At 39.8% G+C, this 12,827-nt stretch overlaps 1 protein-coding gene across 2 annotated transcripts in view; it reads left to right on the top strand.

The window, feature by feature from the left end:
* Nucleotides 1–5,672, top strand: part of cntln (centlein, centrosomal protein) — a 105,759-nt gene extending 100,087 nt beyond the window's left edge. Inside the window, exon 27 of one of the 2 annotated variants that reach the window (XM_028457186.1) lies at nucleotides 5,174–5,672. In XM_028457186.1, the coding sequence (XP_028312987.1) occupies nucleotides 5,174–5,284 (111 nt within the window). In that variant the 3' untranslated portion in view covers nucleotides 5,285–5,672. The remainder of the gene's footprint in view (nucleotides 1–5,173) is intronic. The other variant, XM_028457195.1, reaches the window with a different exon arrangement.
* The last annotated feature ends 7,155 nt before the right edge of the window (nucleotides 5,673–12,827 follow it).

The following is a 12,827-nucleotide window of genomic DNA, read 5'->3' as shown; positions in this document are numbered from 1 at the left end:
TACATGTTCATGAAATCATACCTAGACAAAGGTCTTCTCTGCAGGGCCTGTTGAATAGTAATAGGTGTAAGTTAGCCAGGCTTAATGCTACTGTAGCTTTCTTTACTGTTGCCAAAGGGGACGGGGCCTCTTGCAAAACAGCGGTTGTGTTGCTCAGCAGTCGTGCTGCTGCAAGCTCGCTTTGCCAAAGGGGACAACGGCCCAGCTAAATCAACTGTAGCATAACATTAGTGCCAGTTCTTAACACTGCTTTAAGCAGCCCAAGGGATCCAGCCGAGCAGCTGCATCATAGCTTACCTCCAACCAACCTGCAGGGTATCAGTCCCAAGCCAATGTGGCAGTTAGATGAAAGGGATTGATAGTCCTGCTTGTCCTATTTGTGAGGATGCATGAAGTGTATGTGTTTTCTTCTGCCAAAATCTTCAGAAACTCCAAAGTTTTGTGATTATATTATAAACTTTGATTTATTTTTTTGATGAAGATGCTGTGCTGATGACAGTCGCATTAGTCATCTGATTTGGCTGTTTTAGTTCTGTGTGGCGGGAAAAAGTTTATTTAGGCTTATTCAAATCAATTGAAACTAGAATTTTTGCATTTCCTGAAGAAAATGCAAGTGAGGATGCATGTGCTGGCCCGCGTCGCACTACATTAGCATAGCATTAACCTAGCAATAGCCTTAATGTTGTAATAACTTAGCAACAATCGCTAAAACCAGTTAGATTGAAAAGGTGGAAAAAGGTTGAAAAAGGTTTAAAAAGGTTAAAAAGGTTGAAAAAGTTTGAAAAAAGTTGAAAAGTTTGAAAAGGTTGAAATGGGTTGAAAAGGTTTGAAAGGGTTGAAAAGGTTGAAAAGTTTGAAAAAGTTAGCATTGCGTTAGCGTCAGCGTTAAAATTGTGCTAGCATTAACATTGCGCTAGCAGTGTGCTAGCATTAGCATTGCACTAACATTAGCATTGCACTAACATTAGCATTGTGCTAACAATAGCGTTGTACTAGCATTGTGCTAGCATTAGCATTGCGCTAACATTAACATTGCGCTAGCATTAGCATTGCGTTAGCATTATGTTAACATTAGCATTGTGCTAGCATTAGCATTGCGCTAACATTACCATTTTGCTGACATTAGCATTGTGCTAGCATTAGCATTGCGCTAACATTACCATTGCGCTGACATTAGCATTGCGCTAGCATTAGCATTGCGCTAGCATTAGCATTGCGCTAGCATTAGCATTGCGCTAGCATTAGCATTGTGCTAGCATTAACATTGCGTTAGTATTGCACTAAGATTAGTATTGTGCTAGCATTAGCATTGTGCTAGCATTAGCATTGCGCTAGCATTAGCATTGCGCGAGCATTAGTATTGCACAAGCATTAGCATTGGCATAGCGTTGGCATTAGCAATAGCCTTGTTTTAGCATTCAAAAAGTTTGAAAAGGTTGAAAAAGTTTGAGAAGTTTGAAAAGTGTTTAAGAGTTTGAAAAAGTTTTAAATGGTTGAAAAAGGTTGAAAAAGGTTGAGAAGTTTGAAAAAGGTTGAAAAAGTTTGAAAAGGCTGAAAAAGTTTTAAAAAGTTGAACATTTTGAAAAAGTTTGAAAAATTTGAGAAAGTTTGAAAAATTTGAAATAGGTTGAAAAAAGTTGAAAAGTTTGAAAAAGGTTGAAAAGGTTGAAGAGGTTGAAGAGGTTGAAAAAGTTTAAAAAGGTTGAAAATGTTTGAAAAGTTTGAAAAAGTTTGAAATGTTTGAAAAAGGTTGAAAAAGGTTGAAAAGGTTGAAACAGTTGAAAAAGGTTGATAAAGTTGAATGGTTTGGATCAGTTTCAAAATGGCCGACGATGAAGAGGGTCAAAGTGTCAAAGAGGGTCAAAAAGGTTTGAACTTTCAATGTAAGTGGATGAGAGCAAAACACTGAGATATAGCAGAGAAGTACAGAATTTTCTGAAGAGTTTGATACCTCAATTGTTGAAATTGGTTGAAAATTGTGGAACGAGTTACGGAAGAATAAGAACATATAATAAGAAATATAATAAAGTACGACGAATACAATAGTGGGATGCCAATGCATCCTCACTAATAACCCCTTGAATATTTGAAATATTAACTGTAACCTGCAGTATATTATTCATCTTGTGTAAGTAACGTTAAAAAAAAAGAAGTTTTTCAAGTTTTCCAGATACTGTAAAAGCAAGATACAGTTGCATTTTTTGGCAGGACAAATTGACCAAAAAGTTTAGAATAAGTATTTTTGTTGTATCAGAAAATATGTTACATGTTCACAAAGTGAATCATTGCAGCAAATAAAACCAGTGACTAACATTGCCCTGCACGACTGGTTAAAAAATAAGCTGTAGCATCTAATACTAGCAATGCATCAAAAGGGTTTTCCTCTTTATCATAATGAAGGTCAGCACCTGTGTGTCACTTTGTAGTAAATGCCAACACTGAAATAAAAAAAATGGGTAGATTAACCGTGTGATGGTGTCATTAATGGTTTTAGGCCCTACATTTTGCTTCGTTTGGTTTTATCTTGATCATGTTTACCTGTTTGAGTTGTTTATCCCTATTCCCAAACTGGGATTATTAATGATCCAGTCTCCCACATCAGTGTCCCATAGAGGCTTGTGTTGTGGCTGTGTCTCTATTTTAGTGGGTTTGTTTGCATAGTTAGTGGCTCCAAGTGCAATTAGCTGATTAGTGTGTGTGGTTGTGTGTATTTGTGATTTTTTTTTTTTTTGTGTGTGTGCGTGAGTGTGAGACAGAGGTAATACTCTCTGGAGGATACCGGCTGAGGGAGATGTCTCAGCAGTTACTCCAGTGCAGCGGCTCTCTGGGGAAGAGCGGTGTGTTTGATGCATTCAATGCTATAGCTCCACACCACGCACACACACACACACACACACACACACACACACACATACACATACACTCGCACCATCTTCTCAGCAAACACAGCCTTGTAGTTCCTCTTCTGGTGCTTAATGGTGTCAAGGGGCACAAGGACTTTGTGTGTGCAGGAGTTTCAGAGTTTTCTGTCTCTTTGACATATTTGAAATTATTGTTCCAACGTACAAGCCTTGTTTCATGTTTTCTAAACTTGTCACTTGTTCACTTTTTTATGATCCAAGAATATGTATTTTCATATCGATGGTTTATTTGAATAAACCATCTTTTCTTCATCCACAAACTTGGAAAAAGACAACAATGAATGTACTGTATGTGGCAATGCAGTGTCATTTGTCAGCATTTTTTTTCCATCGTCCAAAGTGAAAATACATTTATTTTGGTGATGCTGAAGAAAAATAAAACAAGCCAGAATCATATATCATTTTAATTTTACTTTTTAGGGTTCCATAATACATTATGTAAGTTTCAGGTATCAAGTTTGATACTGAGGTTTGTACTATGTTACAGGTCAATACCAACACTGACCACAGACTGTGTTTTAAAATGAGCAACTTACCATCTTAAACTGGAACAGCCAACTTTACCAGTAACACTGAAACAGAAAAGGACAACAATTAATTGGTGGTTAAACAAACTGGAGCTCTGATCCCATACTAAGCAGCCATTGTTGATGAGGGATAACAATACTGAGAAGTTGTTGTAGGAGAACACTTTGCTACAGTGTAAAGTCACTCTGGTACATTTGAAGTTATGCTTCCTCAAAGTACGGTTCAGCTGAGAGAATGTTTGTGCTTACACATTTATCTGGTGCATTGATAGTTAATACTGAAAACTGTGGTAACTCTTGGTGAGTGACGTGTGCAACCCTACTCATACTGATTCTGTACATATCTAGTGTCTGACAACGACTAAGCGGATGCAACAGACTTTGTTTTTCACCTTAAAATGTGAAAAAAAGCTTTGAAAATGTGATTAGGTTTCTAAATGAGATTTTTTTCATCATTATTTCAAACCAATTCTTTTAAGGAGTTAAAATGTTCCTCATTGATGTACATTTAAGGCACATTCACACTAAACGCATCAAAGGTGTCAAAAGTGTCAGGTGTACATACACAATATATGGCGGACGCGCTTTTAGGAGCGTCGAGAGGTCCCGGTGCGCATCCGGCGCCTCCTGTGCGACTCATTTTGAAGCTTTACGCGCGGCGGACACTGTGCCTTTGAGATTTCAAGCTTTTGACGTGCGTCTGCGCCTCCAACATGGCCGACACTAGAGTTGGCACGTCGACCAATCAGGAGCTTTCCCCAACCGTGACAAATTCCGAATAATGGAAAAGAAAAAAACACTAACCGGAGACAGATGGAACGATTGCAGTTGGTGTCTTGGTAGGAGATGCGAGTGGCAATGCAGGTCAGTAGGTCGTCAAACTGGGCACGGGAAAGTCAGAAATAGCGCTGAAAGCGACTCTCGTCTGAGCGCAGCTCTGGTGAATCCAGAAACAGTGCAGAGGAGCCCTTCGACGACGTTCTCTTGATACGGTAGAGCCGATGAAAGGGACTCGGAGGCGGCGTGTTCAGCAAGGAACTCCCAACTTTATTTTCCATTCAACCACACTTCCCTCTAACATCACAGTGCACACACTGAGTCACACCAAAAATACATCCAAACCGTAATCACTGCCTTCTCAACACAATAATGTTCCTCACCACTTCACAGTTACTGGCTGAATTATGAACATAACTGATCACCACAACATCATCTATTGTATGAACACCACCTGCAATAGAGAAGCCCCTCCCCAAAATGCGCTCAACGCACTCTCTTCCCAACTTCTGTGGACGTGCATCCAGAGCGTCCTCGACGCTGGTGACAAGCGTCTGATTCAATGAGCACAAGCATCCAAATAGGGGCATGAGGCACGATTTTGACACCCGAAACGTGTTTGGTGTGAACGCAGCTTTAAAGTTGAATGCTGCATTAACACAATAAAGGGTAATAGAAATTTCAGTCCAACATCAGTCTTTTAAATCGCCAGATTACCCACTATGTCAAAAACTGTAACACAGTTGGTCCCTCTGAAGTTTTACTGGTCCTCGGGCTCTGTTTTCGTTTCAAAAACAGCAAACACGGCTTCTGAAAAGTTGCCAAGTGTCAAAAATCTGAGTTTAAAAAAACAGGAGTTCATTTGTGTTTTTCTTTCTTTTTTTTCCCTAACCCCTTCTATCTCCACCCCCACACCCTTTTTTTTTTTACCCTTTTTCTCCCCTGCAGATCCCCTCTGCCGACCAGCTAATGGAGGCTGTGCGCGTGAAGATGAAGGAGAGGAAAGTGCTGACAGAAGAGCTGGCCAGGCTTGCAACACCAGTCAGCGAAAAAGCTTGACTCCCTGGGCTGAGGCTGGGAAAACTGTCATCCTCTTCTTTTTTTCTCTCCCTCCCTAGTTCCCACTCAGTGGGAGCCGGCCTGAGCCAAGCTGAGCCGGGGCAGCAGAACCAATATTTGTGAGAAAAGCACTGTCGACTCACTCTGGGCCACTGGCTCAACGCAGCACCCCAGCTTTTGTAAATGAGCCCTCGACATCTGTGTTAGCGCGCACCGCACTACGTCTGTCAGACAGGGGCCCTTTAGTGCCAAGCTAATTTACAGCACAGCTACGCTAAGTGCAGACCTGTGGTGATGAGGCAAATGCTTACACTAAAGTTTAAGTTACACCATTTTTTAACTTTCTTTCACCTTACCTCCTTATTTATTCGGCACATGAAGGGCAGACACACAGCCTTACAATTATTTTTTTTTTTTTGGCGCAAATCCAATGCAACAAGAAGCTGAATATTACAAAGATTAGTTTGATTTACTAAATTAGATCCTTTGTTTTTTTTGTTTTTAAGTAAAACATTTTACTTCTGTATTTTTATTGTGCCTAATAAATACAAATGATCATACACATCAGTGAAGTGTTTTCGTGTGAGCGGTGTGCAGTTGCGACTAAGCTTTTCTTCTAATCAGCAGGTCCACACACTTCTGTTATGATTGACAGCGGCTTGTTGGCACGGCTCCTGTCCGTAACAAGTGACCCCTGCTGTTGACATCATTAATAAGGCAGTGGATGGGCACACTCGTACGGAGCAGTTGTACATTAAAGTGGCTGCTGCATCCTTGACAAAGCTACCTCCACTCACTTTGATCAGTTCTTCTTTTTTTCCCCTCCTCTTATTATTCATTTTGAATATTAAAAAAGCCGGTTCCAGGTCTCTTCTGTCCTTGAGTTGGCACCCTACACAAGAGGCCCCACATGTTTCCTTTTATAATGCTCCTTTTCTACATCTTTGGGCTTTTGTTTTTCTCTTCTCCACTCCCCTGCTTTCATTTTATTATGTATAATTAAAAATGGTGTGAAGTATCCTGCGTTCAGGAATGTTAAAAAATCATTTCACTTTTTAATCCCCCCTCCCTTTGCAAATATATGCTAATTACTTCGTTTTCCTTTATCTTTTTATAATAAAGGATTAGGCTAGGACTGTCTCTTGCTGCAACTCGGGGACCAATTTAGCTGGAATCCAGGAGAGACAAACCCTCGTGGTTAATTACCATTCATTAACATAGTTTGCATCTTTTCTTCTCCAGTACCCAGGGGCAAGCCATTGTCATTATTTGTCCCATATAAAATTCTTATTTTTTCCTCAGTCACTGTCCTCAAGCCTAATGCGGCGAATGACAAGCGTCGACTCAGAGAAATCCGGTGGCATGCTTAGATTAAGAGCAAAACATCGATTCCACGCAAAGTGTCTCGCAGCACTCGCCCCTCCCTACTCTCTCTGCTGTCTGACGCTCTTTATTTCTCTCTCTTCCCTTTAGCGTAAAATGCAAAGTTAACATATTTGCTCGTTGATAACCGCCATCCGGCCTCGACTGACACACTTGTGCTATTTCTGTGACATATTCAAATGCGGGCCCCCTCAACTGGTGCTCCCTTGGGTTTAATTAACCTGGCCTTGGCTCTGACGTTCCCTCAGTGAAGATGTTAAAGCGATCTTGAAAACACCCTTCAAAAAAACACCCCCACCTCAGCCATACGTGTCTCACGCTACACGCTGTGTATGATTCATCTCTCTTTTCTGTGTAGGAATGGTGTGCCACACTCTTCTTCTCTTTCTCTTCCTCCTTGTCTTCCACTAGTCTTTTCTTGTACAGCTCTCATTAAGAGGGATTTCCTGTGGGAGTTACTTTGATCAGCAGATGCAACATTTCTTTCTCCCATCCCCTTTTATTCATCCGAACACAGCCAGTGCTAGGTCATTTTTCCCCCCAAATTCTCAACTGTGATTTTGGTCTCATACCTTTTTTTTTTTTTGTTTTTTTAATCCAACTATCAAACATATTTGTCCTCTGTTGGGTCATAAACGAGAAGGTCAAGGTCACAATGTGACTACTGGTTGGATCAATGTAGATGTGCATGTTTGTGTTGCTTTGTTTAAACTTTAAAGTTTTTTTTCTGTGTGTGCGTGGGTGTGCCACTTGGGTGGGAAGGCGGGTAGACCACAGAACTTAGAGCACAGAGGGCTGAGACTGGAAATTTCTTCAGCCTCCAACTGATACATAATTAGTCCTCGAACATCTCATCAGCCAGCTGTGTGAATAGAAAGCTGCCCTCTGGTGAGTTCGCTTACTTCACTGACATAGTTTTGTACCCCAGCTACGGCTGCCAATGCATCCCTCAGCTTTGATATTCTTTTTTTTTTTTTTTTTTTTCAAGGCACACACTTGGCACTGACTGAAATAACAAGGTACTTGTGACATGAAGCCAAATAATGTGTTTTTGACAAATGTATAATGCAACATGTTTACCATTCATCTGTATCCCTCCTTTGTGTCTGGTCCTCAGGGAGTGGGTTCTGTAGAAGAAGGAAAAAAGGTAAAGGATCTGCTAACAACGTGGAGTGGATAAACCTAAAGAAACTGTGACGATGGGTTACAGTCTACGGTCTTACATGGCCTATTATCGGCATCCATGATGTCTTTAAATATTAGAGCAGGTGGCACTTTAAAAGGAATAAAGGAGTCTCTCCATCCTTATGCTACACTAGCTCATTGATCTCCACTTGAACAAGTCCCTTATCCTCCTCTGCAATGCTCCAGACATGAAACGGCAGCAGATTATGGGTGGATGCGGCCCGCCGTGGGAAGCTAGGGAACAGATTAAAAGGCGAGCCACTCGGGGGACTGAAGCTATGTTTTGATGCTGCGTTAAAAAAAAAAAAGGTATTGGGTGAAAGGAAAACAATACTTACAGGATCGAGGCATTTGCCTACACAATGTATGATATAAATTTATATATTACGTTTTCATCTGTCCTGTCTTGTCCTACTCAAGTTCTGTCTGCACTTTTATTGCTCTTTGACAACTCCCACTTTCTCCATCCCCATGGACCGTCTGTCCTAAGCCTTGCCCATGGCAGCTGTCTTTCTAAAACCATGGCCTGAGCACTTGGGAAGAAAAAAACAAGTAAAAGAGAGAGTCAGACCAGGGCTGATCTGATCTCTAATCCCGCTGTTCTTACTGCAGAGACGGGAACCCGCAGACCTTGACATTACCTCAGAGAGATTGGACTGCTCTGTGTGACTACTATAACCTGACTGATCTGGGATATTGTCGCAAATGATGTAAAAGTGTAGCCGATAGGTCTGTCACAGTCGCTGCATGCGATTGTTAGATGTAGTCGGACTTTCCAGGATTCCAGAGGCATCAGCTGCATCGTTTGGCATGCCGTTCATTGTAGCGTGTTGTTTCAAACACCTAGAATCCCAAATGATCATCACAGCATCAGTCTTCATTTGTTTTTCTTTGTTACAAAATCAGTAACCATCATTTGTTTTCTCCTTTAGCATTAAGATGATAACAACACCTTCTTTAAGGGTCTATTGCTCCTAAGAGCACCTCTCCACCTTGAGTAACTTTTTAGTGCTCATTAGCCAACTGGCTAAAGTTTGGATGGTACCAAGCTGGCTGGAAAATAACCCCAGTAAAGTAACACTCCTTAGGTAATCTCACTAATATATTTAAGCACCTCCACCCTCAACCACCTACCGTTCCTTTCTCCAAATCTCTTATGTCGACAGTGGCAGATGTGTGTAAGAAGTCCCAAATCAGAGTGTGTTTGTTTGCACGTTATTAGCACTGTCTGCACGCTCACACACAGAGTCAGGGACCTGACTGCAGGACTAACTGGAGGCTTCCTGTGAACACAGGTGGAGCAGGGTGAGCATCACTGGGACCAATTAAAGCAGAGCACAGGTACATTAGCATGTTTGAGTGGAGGGCTCTGGTGTAGGGATCGCTGGACCTCATCAAACACATGACTACAAGCTGGCATGTGTTAGCTGGTTGTCTCCAGGAACCTGATAGGCATATGTGTGACAAATGACTCCTGGTCTGTTGTCAAAGTTGATTTGTCATCAGTTCTGCCTCAAAAACCTTGGAAAAAAAAACAAAACTACTCATCAGTTACAGTTTTCCAAGCTTTTTATTAGTGTTGAGCAGAAAGAAGGAGAGATTAGATATACAAGGTAACGTTTGCCAGCAGATATATATACTTTTATTACTTGGAACCACTGATAGTAACTGATTTAGTGACCTGACAGAAGGTAATGGATTGTATCGCTGAGGGATGTTAATAATAATTATCATTATAACAACATATTTTATTTATAATGCACTTTGCATTTAAAGCAAATCTCAAAGTGCAACAATGGGTGTTGGATAGCTACTTTGTAGCAAGCCCATGAAGATGAGGGCCCAGGTCAACACAGACTTTGGAACCTAAACAAGTTCCAGAGACCTCAGGTTTCTTATAATTTAAATTTTTAACAACATCCATGTCTTTGTTTCTGTGATACAGGTACATATATATATATAAAAAAAAATGTAATATAATTTAAAAGTTCAATATTTGTTGTCAATCATTTCAGAAAGTGAAACCCATATGAAATATAAACTTATGACACAGAGTCAAGCCTTTTTTTCTTGAAATGTTGATGATTAAACCTTACAGATAATGAAAACCCAAAATTCAGTGTCAGAAAATTAGGATATTGTGAAAACATTCAATATTGTAAATTCATGGTGTCACACCCTAACCAGCTACACCTGCAAAGGTTTCCTGAGTCTTTAAATGGTCTCTCGGCCTGGGTTAGTAGGCTACACAATCATGGGGAAGACTGCTGACTTGGCAGATGCCCAGAAAACAGTCATTGACACCCTCAACATGGTGGGTAAGCCACAAAAGACCAGAAGCGGGTTGTTTACAGAGTTCTGTATCAAAGCATATTCATAGAAAGTTGAATGGAAGAAAATAATGTGGTAGAAAAAGGTGCACCAGTAAAAGGGATGACCACAGACTTGAGACGACTGTTAAGCAAAATCCATTTAAGAATTTGGGGGTCAGTGCATCAAAAGCCAGTACACAGACAAATCCAATACAATTGTCACATCCCACATGTCAAACCACTCCTCAACAAGAGACATCGTCAGAAGTGTCTTACCTCGGCTGGGGAGAAAAAGAACTGGACTGTTGCTCAGTGGTCCAAAGTCCTCTTTTCTGATCTAGATTCTAGTCCCGTCTGTTAAGAGTTAAGCCCTTTGCCTCTGTTTTAGTTTGCACTCTAACTCCATTGTTATACAGGCACCCACTTTAAAAGTGAAGTGACCAAAACCATGAAAGAGTTTCTAAATGTTTAAAAGGTAGATTTTTAATTTTTTTGTGGGGTGAGTAAAAGAGATATTGGGTTTGTTTATCGTGTTAGACCAACTCCATCCTAGAATCATTGTATCTGTTCCTTCACACACATTCATTTTATTAACACAATCATTCCTGATCTGCAGGTTTATTGTGATTATCCTTTGCTGCCGTAGTGGCTCTGGTGTAGACCTGCATTGATTAGACTTTATGCATTTGTGTGGTTAGACAGTGATGTTGGATGAGAAGGAACTAGTATTTGCTTTGATGAAGCATCGGGGTGAGTTCAGGACTCTTTGGGCCAGTCCAGTTCATTATCATGTTGAAACAAAGGATTGGGCTTCATAACTGTTGCATTCACAATTGGGAGCATGATATTGTCCAAAGAAAACACCATCATCTCCAATGGATTCTGCACTTGGGCCATCGTGGTTTGTAATGTTCTGCTCTCTCTGTGTCAGACTGGGAAGTTTAATTTTTTCACTGCAGTAAGTTCTGGCTGAGGAAGAACCTGGAAATGTAACTAGAGTATTTGGAGAGGTGCCAATACTTTTGGCAGTGTCTTGTATAAATCTTGTAAAATAGGTTTTAGCAAGATAATTTATTTATTACTACCACAGAGCAATTTGATCACATTAATTCAAAAAAAGAATGGGACATCTTTATGTATCCATCCATTTGGATGAATGAAGCGTCTTGATGCTCACCATAGATCAGCTGAAGCAGATTAAAATGTATGGGTTGAGTGTTGGAGCACTACTTTCTCCTGGGATACTGTTGATGCATGAGATCAGGATTATGTTTGTGCTGGTAGTGAATGACAGAGCTTCACTGACCTCATTACACTGTGACCTCCAAGTCTAATTGAGAGTCAGCAGTTCAGTGACTTAGGCCATGGATATCACATCAAAGCAGCATTGACAGGGTTTTGTGGTGCACAACACCAGTTTAGCATAAAGAAGCAAAAGAAGGCACAGTACATAATGTTGAAGCCTCGGATTGTATAAAAGCAGTTGGGAAGCTTCTTTGGAGACATACTGGCTCCTTACAAGCCTTTAGTGCAGACATGGGCAACTGGCGGCCCAGGGGCCATATGCTGCCTCGCTCTATTTTGAGCGGCCCCTGAAGTAAATGCACAAAATGAGTTAAAATCGCATACAAACTTCCAGAAATCTAAACGAGACAGCATAAATACTTTTCTATTTTGGCGATACAGAAAATTACAATATCGTCTATATTGATAGATATTTTTTAAAGCTTATTTTGTATTAAAATACTTGTTTTATGAGTCACTGATTTCACTACTTAACAGACTTCATGACGATTCACAAAATGGGTGCATGTAATCTTTACAAATAGAAATGTGGGTTAGAGGTCTGCAAAACATAAATGCATTAATGAAAAATATGAATATGAATATGCGAGAGCAAAAAAGAGAAGTTCTAAGTCCTTTTAAAGGCTTGTTATTACTTAAACAGCCACTGTGTGCCGCCAAACACCTTTTTTTAGTTTGTAAACGGCTCATAGATTCACACTGAAGATTTCTACTCTAATTAAATTTGGTTTTTACAGATAGATTAATAGATTCTGAGTTTATTTAAATAGAGGATTTCCTTAAAGTATAAATACAGTGTGTGACGGCGTGAGAGTCACGAATGCTTTTTGATGTTTTGATTAATATGGCTTTGTAATAAGCATTAATAAGACCTAATTACTAGTTATAAGCATCAGTAAGCCCTTATCACTAGTAATAAGCATCAATAAGTTCTTATTACTAATTATAAACATCAGTAAGGCCTTATCACCAGTAATTAGCATTAATAAGGACTTATTACTAGTAATAAGCATTAATAAGTTCTTATTACTAATTATAAACATCAGTAGAGCCTTATCACTAGTAATTAGCATTAATAAGGACTTATTACTAGTAATAAGCATTAATAAGTTCTTATTACTAGTTATAAACATCAGTAAGGCCTGATCACCAGTCATAAGCATTAATAAAGACTTATTCCTAGTAATAATAATAATGAGACCTTATTACTAGTAGTAAGGGGTAATAAGGACTTTTATCAGTATTCATCGCTCACTACTAGTAATTATTAAGGCTTTATTTCAAGTAATAAACGTTAATAAAGCCTTATTATTGGTATTAAGCATTATTACTAGTAATGAGCCTTATTAAAGCTTTAT

Source organism: Gouania willdenowi, chromosome 1, assembly GCF_900634775.1.
Source record: "Gouania willdenowi chromosome 1, fGouWil2.1, whole genome shotgun sequence".
Lineage (NCBI taxonomy): Eukaryota > Metazoa > Chordata > Actinopteri > Blenniiformes > Gobiesocidae > Gouania > Gouania willdenowi.
Note: the sequence above shows the minus strand (reverse complement) of the source record. Positions and strands in the feature narration are given on the sequence as shown.